The sequence below is a fragment of the Amphiura filiformis genome, chromosome 8 (assembly GCF_039555335.1).
Source record: "Amphiura filiformis chromosome 8, Afil_fr2py, whole genome shotgun sequence".
Lineage (NCBI taxonomy): Eukaryota > Metazoa > Echinodermata > Ophiuroidea > Amphilepidida > Amphiuridae > Amphiura > Amphiura filiformis.
In genome coordinates this window covers 59,912,826-59,925,742 of record NC_092635.1, presented here as the reverse complement: position 1 = coordinate 59,925,742, position 12,917 = coordinate 59,912,826, and the positions used below count along the sequence as shown (strand labels likewise).

The window sequence follows — 12,917 nt, the reverse complement described above, 5'->3', positions numbered from 1 at the left end:
TGTTTTCTGCCATAACGCTTGTCGCTATTTGTCCAACTCGCCAAAGTCAAGTTGTTCGATGTGGAATGACCCTTGTTTGTACCAATATATCAAAGATACTTCATGCAATAACATAATTGGTTAGTCGAAGGCTTAACGTATGGAATTTTATTAATTGAATGATCCATTGATGGCACCAAAATTATTCTTCCATTCCCTCCAACTGTATCCTTACTATGCTTCCTGAATTGTTTAACCTGGATAGATTGCCAAAGAATTGTATAAGCTCCTTCCACTGATACCAACTTGATATTAAAGTGTTGACCTTTCCATCAAGCTATGAGCTGATCTTCGTCTATTGCTCACTGCCAATACCCATCCATAGCCATGTTAGAATTCAGTTCCATAATTGCTGATGCTATTTTTACTAGCCCGAAGCACTGTATAATATGTTAATATTCGAGATGCACTAATACTCAATTTGAGGAAAACACTGTATTTTAATGAAGATGTAGTAGATCCTTTGTTATCTTTGCCTGTACTAAATATAGTTAGCTTGTTGTAGGCCTACATACTATAATTCTCCCCATATAGAAGTTCCCGTTCTTTCTTCTATCGTCCTTCCTTCTATCCCCCGTCTCGTAGAATCCATACGACCTGCAATTAAAAGACAGAAGAAAAGGGAAGCAATCCTGTCTGCAACTTTATAGCCTACACTGAATACTGTATGTCATATACATGTATGTATATTATGAACCTCATATATATTCTACACTCCAACTCCTTTATTAATTTATACCACTTGCACTTTCAGACAACCTTTAACCTGCCAAATCTGTGATGAAAACAAATTCTAGTTGATGCCGAAGAATATCAAATCACATTTTTATTTAGTTTTGTTATTCGCCAAGACGGAAACACGCATGGCTTCCACAATAAAAAATTTTGCGCTAAACTGTTTGAAATTGATAATAAAATTCGCTAAATAAAATAGCCCTTAGGCCTATATCCTCAGAGAAATTTTTCAATTCCGAACAGAAATTTTGAACATGATTTTTAACCTCACCAGTATGGGATTCATAAACATCCATACGTATAACTGTGACAACCCATCATGATATGTTATAGAAAAGGCCACCCGCATGATTCATCAATCTTTAGTATTCATGAGTACCAATAATTTTGATAACACATTATAAGAGGTTCTAATTTCTATTGTATTACTTTCTGATGTGACATACACGCATCTATTCAATTCTATGTCACTTCAATCATGCTTCAATGAACATGGTGCATAACATGATGACCATAGAGGTCGCGTCCCTGAAGTCATGATTAGATTACGTAGGCCTATTTGTATTGTTATAAGAAAATTAACCCAGGTTTTCTACCCATGGCCTCCGAGCTGAAATACAGCAAGATTATAACGTTAGATTGAAATGCAACCTGTATTTTAGAATACTAAAGTAGTTATCTGGATCTATTCTCCATGGCTAATTTCTAAAGGTGGGCTAGAACCCAATTATTCACTGCTAATAAAACTGATTAACGGCAAAGTTTAACAAATTTATTGATGAAAGCAAATATCTCACCGATTTATCACCTGTTGTTAGTCATCGGTCGTTGCCATTATGTTCCAGCATAAAAGGTCTCGTAACGCCTGGCCTCCTCAATATAGGCCTACTTGAATCGAGTAATTTACACAAATTTATGCAGACAACATCTTGATTATCTTTCGCCGTCACAGTTTATTCCATGTGAAGAAAGCTGTATTGTATACGCTTGCTGATTTAATACGGCCTCTTCGTTGTCCAATAAACATGATAAATAGAGAGAAAAAATGTTACGCCCGCTCTGAATGCTTGACCGACAAAGAATGAATCCAAATAGCGACAACCCGTGCTGAAGTCCTGCCCGCGAAACTATCACGTGACTTCACTACGGAAGGCGATTCCAGCCACCGGGAAAATAGTGAAACTATCACGACTTCACTACGGAAGGCGATTTCAGCCGCATGGATAACTGTGTTTTCATTCGACAAGCGAATTAAACTGCATTTTAAAACTGGACCTTCGTCTATTCAATTGCTTGAAACTTTACTTCTTCAGGTTACATTGGATTCAATGTGGAGTCATAATGTGCCGGATTAGATAGTGCATCTATTTAAAAAACAAATTTACCCCAATATGGTTCAGTTTTGAAAAAATTGCTTGCCCCCCCCCCTTCGGCTCGTCAAAAATGTCTTGCCCCCTACCCTCCCACCAGGGCTCCGATTATTGCACAGCCCCTAATCCATAGGCGTAAATCAATGGGAATGGGGAGATGCATCCCTCAATCATCCCCCCGCACCGACATCGCCTGGTTAATAATTACATTGTACAGCAGAGACACTAAAATGAATACCCAGGATCGATACACGTGAATGTGCTATGCACGATTTGATATTCAGACGATAAATCTTTGGATACCGGGGTAGAAAATGGTGAATATCTCCCGTAATTTTTTTATTCTATATAAAGAAGCCATATTTTTATGCTTGGACTTCAATATATGTGTTGAAAGGATATGATAGTCGTTAGCTTGCGTATTGAGGAAGAACAGTGGGTATTGAGCTCAAAAACTGACAAAAATTCTGATTTTATACGTGCCGAACTATAGCGCAGCGTAGGCCACTCGTGGAGGCAGTCTAACAGCAGATGACCTCATGGCGTATATCATGCTCACTGACCGTACAGAGGTCAGTCACCAGGTTATTGTCAATAGCCTTAGGCGGATGTCCGTCGGCCCATTATGCGTCTCAAAACTATTAAACAAAATGGCCATGCGTTGCTGTGGATTCACCCTACCATGGCGAATTTTGCCAGGAAGATATCGGGGCGATGACACTGTGCCCCCCCCCCCCTCATGTTGACGCCGCATGTGTGTGTTTTAGACCACATTATCAGCATGTTTGACCACTAGTTTTAAGTTAAAAAAGAACTGTCTTTAAAAAAGAAAACGCCACTAGATGAAGATCATAAATAATTGAAGAAATTAATAAATAATTTAAAAAATAATCCGATCTATTTATTTATTTATTTAACAGGTCAAGTAGGGTACATTGTACAATACTATACATGTATAAATTATGCCCGTAACATAGGCCCTAAAAGCTATTTGTCATCAGATTTCCCCCTTGAAAGACAAAATTGGTGTTGAATATATCAATTATTTCGTTAATAAGCTTTTAATTTTCATCCACAAATCAATACAGGATAAGATAATGACTTCTTCCATGGTAAGGTTTTAGAATAACAACCTCATCTTTCTTTTTTGAAAAATGTTTTGTATGAAAATATGTGACCATCCATCTCAAACCGCTCGTAAAGTCGGCAAATTGTATTTCGAGTTACAGTGCAAAATGTGCATAAAGGTGATTAGGCCGAGTAAAAAAAAATACATGTTTCTCGTCCGCGCCCTCCTCCTTTTTTGAAGATTTTTCAAATTTCTTTTTATTTTGTAAACTTTCGGTTATAACTTGTTAAAAAAGATGTTTCAGAAGTTGAAACTTATTTTACGGCTTTATAAACGCACAATACATCATTTAACAAGAGTTTTGTGATCACTATAGGGGCCTACCTCTCAAAACAATAAAATAAAAAGGGCCTCCTCCTTTTTCTCAGATATCAATCTGTATGTCGAATACCCAAAATATGGTGCCAAATACAGGTATTTAGCGTCGTTTTCTAATAAAAAATAAAAAATAAAAAGTCCCTCATCCTCCTAATTTTTAAAAACCCGGACGAGAAACATATTTTTATTTTTACTTGGCCTTATGTACCTAATGTTTGTCCTACATGTTTCTCATTTTAGTGTCAGTCAAACGCCAATCTTTAATCCTATTGTTGAAGAGGATGATAAGCTTATAGTTATGTATAGAGTTAGTAAATAGCTCTAGTCTTTGTTTGCTTTGGCCAAATCCTGTTCAAGTGGTGGGTTAACTAACAAATGAGAGGCCATTCCTGAACCTCGTTGACTTTGGGATGATTTGAAGTGACCGCCAATTATGACATTTTGATATGTAATACCAGCGATGTGGAAAAAGAGAAATAATGTATCACCAAAATAATGTACCCTTTTACTGAAGGAGCAAAGTTTAACAAGCCATAACTCCGCTTCTGGTTATCGTTTGAAGTCAAATGATATATCATTGTAAAGCTTATGAAATATATTTACTAAACACGGAAGAAAACAAAATTGACCAGGGCCCGACTTTACGAGCGTTTCGACGTGGACGGTCACATATACTACGACAACGTTTTAAAAATGTTATTGGAAAACATTTTCTGATAAAAATTTTTGCAAAACATTAGTAATATTTTGCATCAAGTTTCAAAAATGTTTTTTGAATGTTATTAAAACGTTTCATAGTAGCATTTGTATCACCCCACATATAAGCGTTTTCTGTAAAACCTTGTATTTGCTGGAACTTTGCTTTTACAGGTATACCGTACTTGAAAATATACAAAAAAGTTATTTAGACGTTGAAGTTTATGAATATGTTGCGCAGCAATAAACTTTGATCATCTCCACGGTGAAATCATAGGTTGCGAAATCAATGATGTAGGCTGACACCAGTCTTTCAGCCAAAAAGCAATTGTCACCAGGACCATAAAATGGCGATGAACAGGATTCATCCATTATCCACTGAGGGTTTCCACCTTGAGGCTATAAAACAATGAAAAATACAATGAAATAAAATTATAATATAATAATAATTAAAAGAAATTAGAAGAATGATCCTCATCGTTGGTAAAGCTACATAATAATCCTCAAAAAGCGGGACCACATCCATCATTTTTTTTTAATCAGGCAATTTACTAAGAATTTCTAGAAAATATGTCTCGACCTAAATCTGAAATATGTGACCGTCCACCACGAATGAGCCGTAAATGTCCTCAATTGTATTCTGAGTTACAGTGTAAAATGGGCATGAAGGTCGTATTCATAGGTACCTCAATTTGGTGCTACGTGTACCTCATTTAATGAGATACACGTAGCACCAAATTGAAATACCTATGAATATGACCTTCATGCCCATTTTACACTGTAACTCAGAATACAATTGAGGACATTTACGGCTCATTCGTGGTGGACGGTCACATATGTTAAAGAGAAAGTGACTTTTTAGCGTTGTTTTCACCACTGTTTCTTTGCACGAATTGAACAGGTTTGTATGCAGAACGTATTTAGCAAGCATGTCGCTTGTTGCGTGGCCTATTGAGAGCGATGATTTTACTGGGCTGAGGTTTTCCATGGCGATAGAAATAAAAATTCCTTTAAAAAAGGAATGGGGCGCCCAATGTGAGCTTGGACGTTATGGTGAATTCCATGGTGTGTACATTTGGTATTATAATGATTTTTCTAGGGAAGAGTAGAAGATGATCAAATGCAAGAGAAATGTGTTTGATTGGGGAAGGTGTATGACAGGACCGTTTTGGATGAAATAAATGGGAATGAAGCTTTCGTGTCAATTTGCGATTATCTGGGGTGGGGATTTCTGTTTTGGGACCTATTGAAGTGAGGATATTGCTTTGGATATTGAATATTGTTGAATTTCGTTATGCAGGGGTATATGATGAATAGTGCTTGGACGTGATATGGTGAATTCCATGGTGTGTAGATTTGGTATTATAATGATTTTTCTAGGGAAGAGTAGGAAATGATCAAATGCAAGAGAAATGTGTTTGATTGGGGAAGATGTATGACAGGACCGTTTTGGATGAAATAAATGGGAATGAAGCTTTCGTGTCAATTTGCGATTATGTGGGGTGGGGAAAAATTCTGTTTTTGGGGCCTATTGTAGTGAGAATATTGCTTTGGATATTGAATATTGTTGAATTTCGTTATGCAGGGGTATATGATGAATAGTATAGAAGACACAAATAAGTAAGCTCCCTGGCAAAATATGGGGGGGTATCCCCACCCGGGATCTACGCCTATGTTGACCAATAGAAAATGTTAAGTTTTTATAAATGTATAACGTCTGTGATACATATACATCATCTACTTGCTAATAGCCTACACTGAAAATCAAATAGAGATGAAGGATAAACAGGAAGAGTCTTTCAAAAAGACACAGTTCACGAATCAGGTGTATAGTCATATGTTGTAACTTTCCATTTTCATATCTAACCTACTCTGCACTAATCTTACAATAATTCGTGATTTGAGGCATAATGATACCTACATCCTGACTCTGACATCTCCCCAGCAAACAAACGTTCCAAGTCAATTATACCATGCAAATAATAACCTTTGGCCTACTAGAGCTCTAATTAAGATAACATCTAATTAAGCAAACATTACTGGGTACTATGGACCACACAAGAGTCTCATCCCAATGGCATAGTCCAATAACCTCAATTACATAATCATAGTGCAAAATTTGACCTCAAGTTGCAGAGTAGAGTTTGTGTACCCAAATCTTCCAAGGATGAATGTACAAATGTATCAGGGTTTAAGAACTGTTTCCATGATAGATGAGCATGTTGTGGATCCTAGTGTATGGTCAAATGTCACCGTCTATCGGGTTCTAAGACACACGGTAAACTGGTTGAAGGCATACAAAGGTCAAAGGTCTGGATTTATTAGGTGTTTTTATAAGTCCATTAATTTTGTATTTTAAACAAAGAATATACGCTCAACATTTTATTCCGTGCATATCAGAAAACAATAATAAAATAAAATCCAAACAAATTGTGGTTTTATTTCTGAGTTGGGCATATGGGCATAATTTTAGCAAAACAATTGCGAAGTAAATCTAGCAAGAGTGAAATTAGAAGCTTTTCACAAAGTCATGCCTATAGGTGCGCCCGCTTAAGGCGGGCGCCCCAAAAACATGCTTCTGTTTCGTGCGCAACACTTTATCGTCATGCAGTTTTGTGTGAATTTCCCGATAACATGTTTCAACCTAAATCTGAAATCTGGAGGGGCACTTTTCAAAACGTGATTTAAACTGAAACTTCAGTATGCCTACATTATTGTTTTGAAATAGTATACAGGGGTTCCGACACATGCCCTTCCCCTCCTTATGATGCGACCTGAAGTAGTCATACTGATATCACGATTCAACCCGTATGAACTGGCTTACTTACGCGTTTTGGGTCAAGCTGGGAGAAAAAAATCCCAGGTCGACCAAAAATAGCGTATCGCACACGATAGACCACCTAAGTTATCATAAATCGGTTTCTCCCAGGTCGACCGTAAATTTTGGGTTGCCACATTCGGCCCGCAAACGCCAGGATTTTTAGCCAGGTCGACCCATGACACGCATGCAAATAGCCCTACATATGTGCCCCGACCATGGCGATATACATGTGATGCGTATAAACCATTGTACGCATGTACGGCACAATTCATTCATAACTTTGTGCAAGCGTCGGTGTGACTTTTATGATATCAGTTTCAGTGTCTTGGCATCTAAATTAATTCAGTCATAGGCCTACTCTCATTTTCGTATTTATTTAATAGAGTAGGCCCTATTCTTGTTTTAGTTTGCAAAATACAGAGGCAGATATAGTCCCGGGATATAGTCATACTTCCAAGTTTTCTACTTTCTTGAATTTGCGTCAACATGTACGTAGGCCTAGGCCTAGGCCTAAGCGCTTTTAAGTGCTTATATGCGAACTTGGATGCCCGGCTTGGATGTAAGCTTAAAAGCTTACATCCAAGCCGGGCATCCAAGTTCGCATGGACGGTACTACGACTCGATGTTTCAGACTTTACTTGTGAGAAAAGGAAAGTAATAAATTATGAGAAGAGGTCACAAATAGGATCAAATAAAATAATCCAACAAAGAATCACCCTGCCTAAGTGCCGGACATAGGCTAGGCCTACATGTTTTAAACTTTATTATTATCCACCACGAATGGAGTGCCAATTTCTATTAGCCTAGGCTGTCTTTCTATCAACAAACGTGGAATCTCCCAGCTTGACCAATTTGGCCTTACTTACCTGAATGATTTGCACCACGTTACCAAAACCATTAATAGCCAATGAAAGTGGGGCATAACTTTGCAGTGGTGGACACTTTCGGGTTGAGAATGGGCCGGCGATCCCGCCAGGGTTTCCACCAGGGTTTTGGCCGGGGATCCCGCCATTGTTTTGGCCGGGGATTTGACGTTTAAGATCTTGTCTCTCTCCAGTGGAAGGTAGTGGGGGAAGGTCCTTCAAGGACATGAAGAAATCTGGATTCATTCTCACTGCAGTGTCCGTTTGTTCTTGCGTCAATTCCACAATTTTTTCGTCGTGTCTAGCTGCCATGAATGCCGCAGGATCATTCTCAAGGTCACGGAGCCTATAGCCAAGAAGACAATAAAATAATCCAGTAGGACTGGCTATTAAAACGGCATTTCGTGATCCACAGCCTCATCCGCCCACTTTTCTCTAAAAAGTTGAGATTTTTTATATTCACTTGAAACCTCTGGCTATATAATATTTAGGCCTATGTACCAAAAATTTCTTGCAGATTAATTGGTTTAGCAAAAATATCGCCAAATTTGAATTTCGTTCTGGTATATAGGCCTACCGTACCAGAACGAAATTACAACAGTGGCCTATGGAGCAGTGTAATACACAAAATCATACCTAACTCTCAAACGCAAAATCGGAACCAACTGAAATTTTGAGAGTAAGCTATTTTAATGGATATCTACTGGAAAATGTCATAAAAGAGGATGCTGGGATCACGAAATACTCCTTTAAGCTACTACATGCATAGCATGGTGGAAATTTCATTTCGTTTCCATAAGTTTGATATAGACTTTTTCAAAAGTTTTGATTAGGCTACCGTATTAGATTAATTAACAACATTTTCGTGGGAACCAAGGGAGAACAGTGCAAGTGCATTGATTGGTCACCCCATCAGGTTAAACAAGAAATAAATAAGTAATAAATAAATGAGTAGGCCTAAATGCAACGTTTCCAGTGATATCAAGAATAAATAAGTGCCTATTCCAGTCCTATTTGAGTTGAAATTATCTTCTCTGTATCATTTTTGTGAAAATTGTGAGGCTTTTTGTTTTAGAGAAACAAATTTGCTCAATAATATAGTAGGCCTAGTCCAGGTCTGGGCAATTCCAAAACATAGATCCCATTCGACGTGGTGGTTGTATCTCAAAATGTTAGCCTTGCCTATGTTTTTTCATCTTCTTGGATTTTGGTTTTTAAAGAAAGATTTGAAGCAACCAGGCGCTTAATAGCTGAGAAAATTGCACTTTTTTACACAGTCATGTATTTGAGGTGTGCTATATTATACATTATATCTACGGTACATTATATACCGATTTTAGAGTTTTTACATGTCTTATTAAAAAAAATTTAAAGGAGGGAGCGGCTGTGCGCGCGTTGCGAGATTTTCTTTGTTGTATTTTACACTATTTTGGCCCGGGGGGGGGGCATTTTTCTCTTTAATTTTTTTGTCAAATTGCCCTCTGCCACTGCCCCTTGGCTACGCTAGGCCTACTGGCATGACTGAGGGAAAGCACTTTCAGGGGGGAAAATCTAAACAAGGGAGCAAGCTTCCCCCACCCCACCCCTGGTCACGTCACTGTTTTCTGCAATATTACCGTTGCCTGTCGACGGTTTGAATTTGTTCAGGTGATAACGTCATTTCTGCTGTACAAGGTTGGGCATCTGGGTCTATTGGAGCACATGCGTACGAGACGCTACAGACGCAACACAACGAAACAAGGAACAACGCCAACATGCTGAATTCTGGAATAAATTAAATAAAAACAAACAAAATCAACAAAATATCATGATATAATTGCAATATTCTCTCTTTATAATGCATTTTAAGGAAGGTTTTATATACCATTAGGTTAAGGTGTGCAGGCCTACTATGTACACATGCAGTTCACACACTTACACACTCACCCCCCTCCCAACTCGCACCCCTCCACCCCACACCCTACACATGAAACGTATACCAATCATTTTTCACTGAGCGGCTGTGCTGATGAACGCTACTACTATGCAATACACGTTCAAGCTTAATGGGGTACTACACCCCCCTGGCCAATTCTGTGCCTATTTTTGCATTTTTCTCAAAAATTATAGCGCATTGGTGACAAGTAAGATATGTATATTATAGGGGCAAGGAATACAGCTACTGCACTGAAAATTCAGCAACTCAAGGCAAGTAGTTATTGATTTATTGATCAAATATAGGTTTTCCCTCATTTTTGAGTGTAACACCACAACTGTTATCTGTGCTGAAATAAAATTTCCAGTGCAGTAGTTGTAGTCCTTGCCCCTATACTATACATATCTTACTTGTCACCAATGCGCTATAGGCCTAATTTCTGAGAAAAATGCAAAAATAGGCACAAGATTGGCCAGGGGTGTAGTACCCCCTTAATGATCAATATCAAAGACCCTAGATACGAGAGTGGATACAAAATCTGCCATTGAACACACACAATGGTAGATTTTGTATCCAATCCTGCATCTAGTGTCCCCAATATTGATCAATATTGTGGGCCGCATACGGCAATTCTAATAACAAGGTGGTCTTTCCTGCATCAGGATTTCCGCATAAAAATACCAGCAAGAATTGATTTGACTTTAGGGCCTACACGTAAACATGTCACCGATACAATACATGGAAACACCGAAATGACACCAACAAGTGATACACGTACACACCATCACTACATGCACCATGCATGCACACTAAGTTTAACACTTATAGTAAATTATTTACATAATTATTCTCCAAAAAGTTTTTAAAAAGTGTCCTACATTGGTCCCTATTTCTGTTAAATACTAGCATTCCTTGATCAACATTTATTTTGATGTTAAAATTTAGTTAATCCTACCTTGTTTACCCGGATCTTATATGTGGCGATATCCTTCCAATTTCAAATCTGCAGAACCCGAATACTACACCACAATCCCGGACCACAATTTTGCTTATTACCTGTGTATTTTAGCACAAAACAGGAATTTTTTGACACGGAACGTTGATCGGTCAACTTTCTAGATCATTGCGGATAGATAATTAAATTCATTGCCGTTTTCATAATAGAGTGAATCGAGGGGTCGGCGAGCTGACATAACTATTCTATTCACTGTATGAAAAGTTTGGTTCCAAAAGGTACTAACTCCAAAGGCTGCTTTGTATAAAATTCATTTGAAGATATTCCTAAGAGTAGCAGTAACCAATCTAATAACATTGGACCACTAGAATAGTTACAACAATTTTGGGCTATCTTAAAAAAATAATTGTAAATCTCTGTAACCTCCCACGTGTGAAGAAGATAATAATAAAATAATATAAAAGAAAATTATTTCTTTGTTCCAAAACTGAAGCTAAACCCAATGGCAGTCATTTTAAAACTTTCCATTGGAAAATTTTAGGGAACAAAATGATGTTGAAAATAGTTAGAAAATAAGCTAGAGTTACAAAAATATCCATTCCTATCGGTAAATGTCATTTAAACTTATAAATGTTAAAATATACCAGAAACTGTGACACAAGGCAGCTTTTGGATTTAGCGCCTTTTGGAAACAAAGTCTTCATATTCGGGATACTATTATAGTTAAAGACTTACACGCCCTGAGGTTTACCTGTTGCACTTTATTTGAAGATGCATATATCGGGTTGAAATCCCATGTGTAGGGGAGGGGCCCTTAGCCAGGGGCATCCCATCCCCAAACAACATCTCAGATGAATAGGAAATTTATGTCCAAATTAAAAAGTATTTTAAAAATGAGACCACTTTTTCATGTTAAACTTGTCAAAATTATAGCAAATTTATTTTGAAAATACAATCCACATTTGGGGGAGAGATTCCGCAACCCCCTCCCCCCTCCTCCACCCCAATCTTGGTGACGTGCCTGAGAAAAAATAGGGCGCCGGAACAGACGCCGGAATATCAGATGCCGGACGGCCGGAACACATGCACTGTTAACTGGCTAGTGAGTCGAACAGACAAATAGGCCCCCCGGGGGGTACTCAAGTTTGGTTTTGGTAGGGGCGTGCCGCTGAGATTTTGGAAGTAGACCCATAAATATACCAATTTTTCAAGAAATTTGGACCCATTGATATACCAAAAGTCAAAATTTTCGCCCGAATTTACACAAAATTGTCTTAGTTTTTACAAATTTTCCCAAAATTTTCTCAAAATTTTGGGAAAATTTTGAAAATTTTGGCTAGATTAAGGAAAAATTGGACTGTTTTCCGAAAAAATTGAGAAAATTTTGAAAAAGGACCCATTCATATACCAAAATAGGCTTTGAAGAAGGGGTCATTGATATACCAGAAGGCTGAAAATGCTACCCATGTTTGCGGCACGTCCCCGTATGGTCATTTGTACTGAGTACCCCCCGAATAGGCCATGGATAATATAAATTAGCTTGATTTTGTGGATATGATTGGGGGGGGGGGTGCACCGAACTTATTTTGTAAGTAGGGCCTATTATACATTTTGCTCGAGTTGTTAAAATTAAGAGTTTCTGGAAATTAATTTATTGGCTTATAAACTGCTGAGTAGGTTAATATATATATATATATATAGATCAAGGGATCTCAAATTTAGCCCAAACCGGCGTTGTTGATCATGATTGTTTTTCCGAGGGAATTGCAAAATAGGAGGCATTTATAATAACACTTGGGATGCCCAAACGTGTAGCTAAAATTGGCGAATACCCATAAACTTGCTCAAAATTTCACCAAGTTATCTAAACTTTTGCTCGAAATCTGTACAGAGTTGCCTAAATTATGTATAGAGTTGCCTAAATTTACTCAAACTTGGAAAAGAATTGCATATAAAATTACTCAAAAATTAAGTTATCGTAAGTCGCGGTAGCTATAGACAATTTTGAGCAATTTTAAGCAATTTAAGTCACAAACATTTTCCCGGGTGACACGAAGTGACATATAAGGTTCAGCA

General features: G+C 37.8%; 1 protein-coding gene across 1 annotated transcript; it reads right to left on the bottom strand.

The window, feature by feature from the left end:
• Positions 1-3,797: 3,797 nt before the first annotated feature.
• On the bottom strand, positions 3,798-10,976 carry LOC140159305 (uncharacterized). The gene is made up of 4 exons (XM_072182729.1): positions 10,842-10,976; positions 9,588-9,735; positions 7,975-8,317; positions 3,798-4,686 (listed from the first exon to the last, which is right to left on the bottom strand). The coding sequence occupies exons 2-4, from the start codon at positions 9,725-9,727 to the stop codon at positions 4,510-4,512; spliced, it is 660 nt and encodes a 219-aa protein (XP_072038830.1). The 5' UTR covers positions 9,728-9,735; positions 10,842-10,976; the 3' UTR covers positions 3,798-4,509.
• Between the last annotated feature and the right edge of the window lie 1,941 nt (positions 10,977-12,917).

Bases quoted from the DNA above. Each gene is read 5' to 3' on its own strand.
- LOC140159305 (XM_072182729.1), bottom strand. From the start codon at position 9,727: ATGTTGGCGTTGTTCCTTGTTTCGTTGTGTTGCGTCTGTAGCGTCTCG. The intron at 8,318-9,587 runs GTAATATTGCAG...TCTTGGCTATAG, and splicing joins CAAACCGTCGACAGGCAACG to GCTCCGTGACCTTGAGAATG. The intron at 4,687-7,974 runs GTAAGTAAGGCC...ATTGTTTTATAG, and splicing joins ACGTGGTGCAAATCATTCAG to CCTCAAGGTGGAAACCCTCA.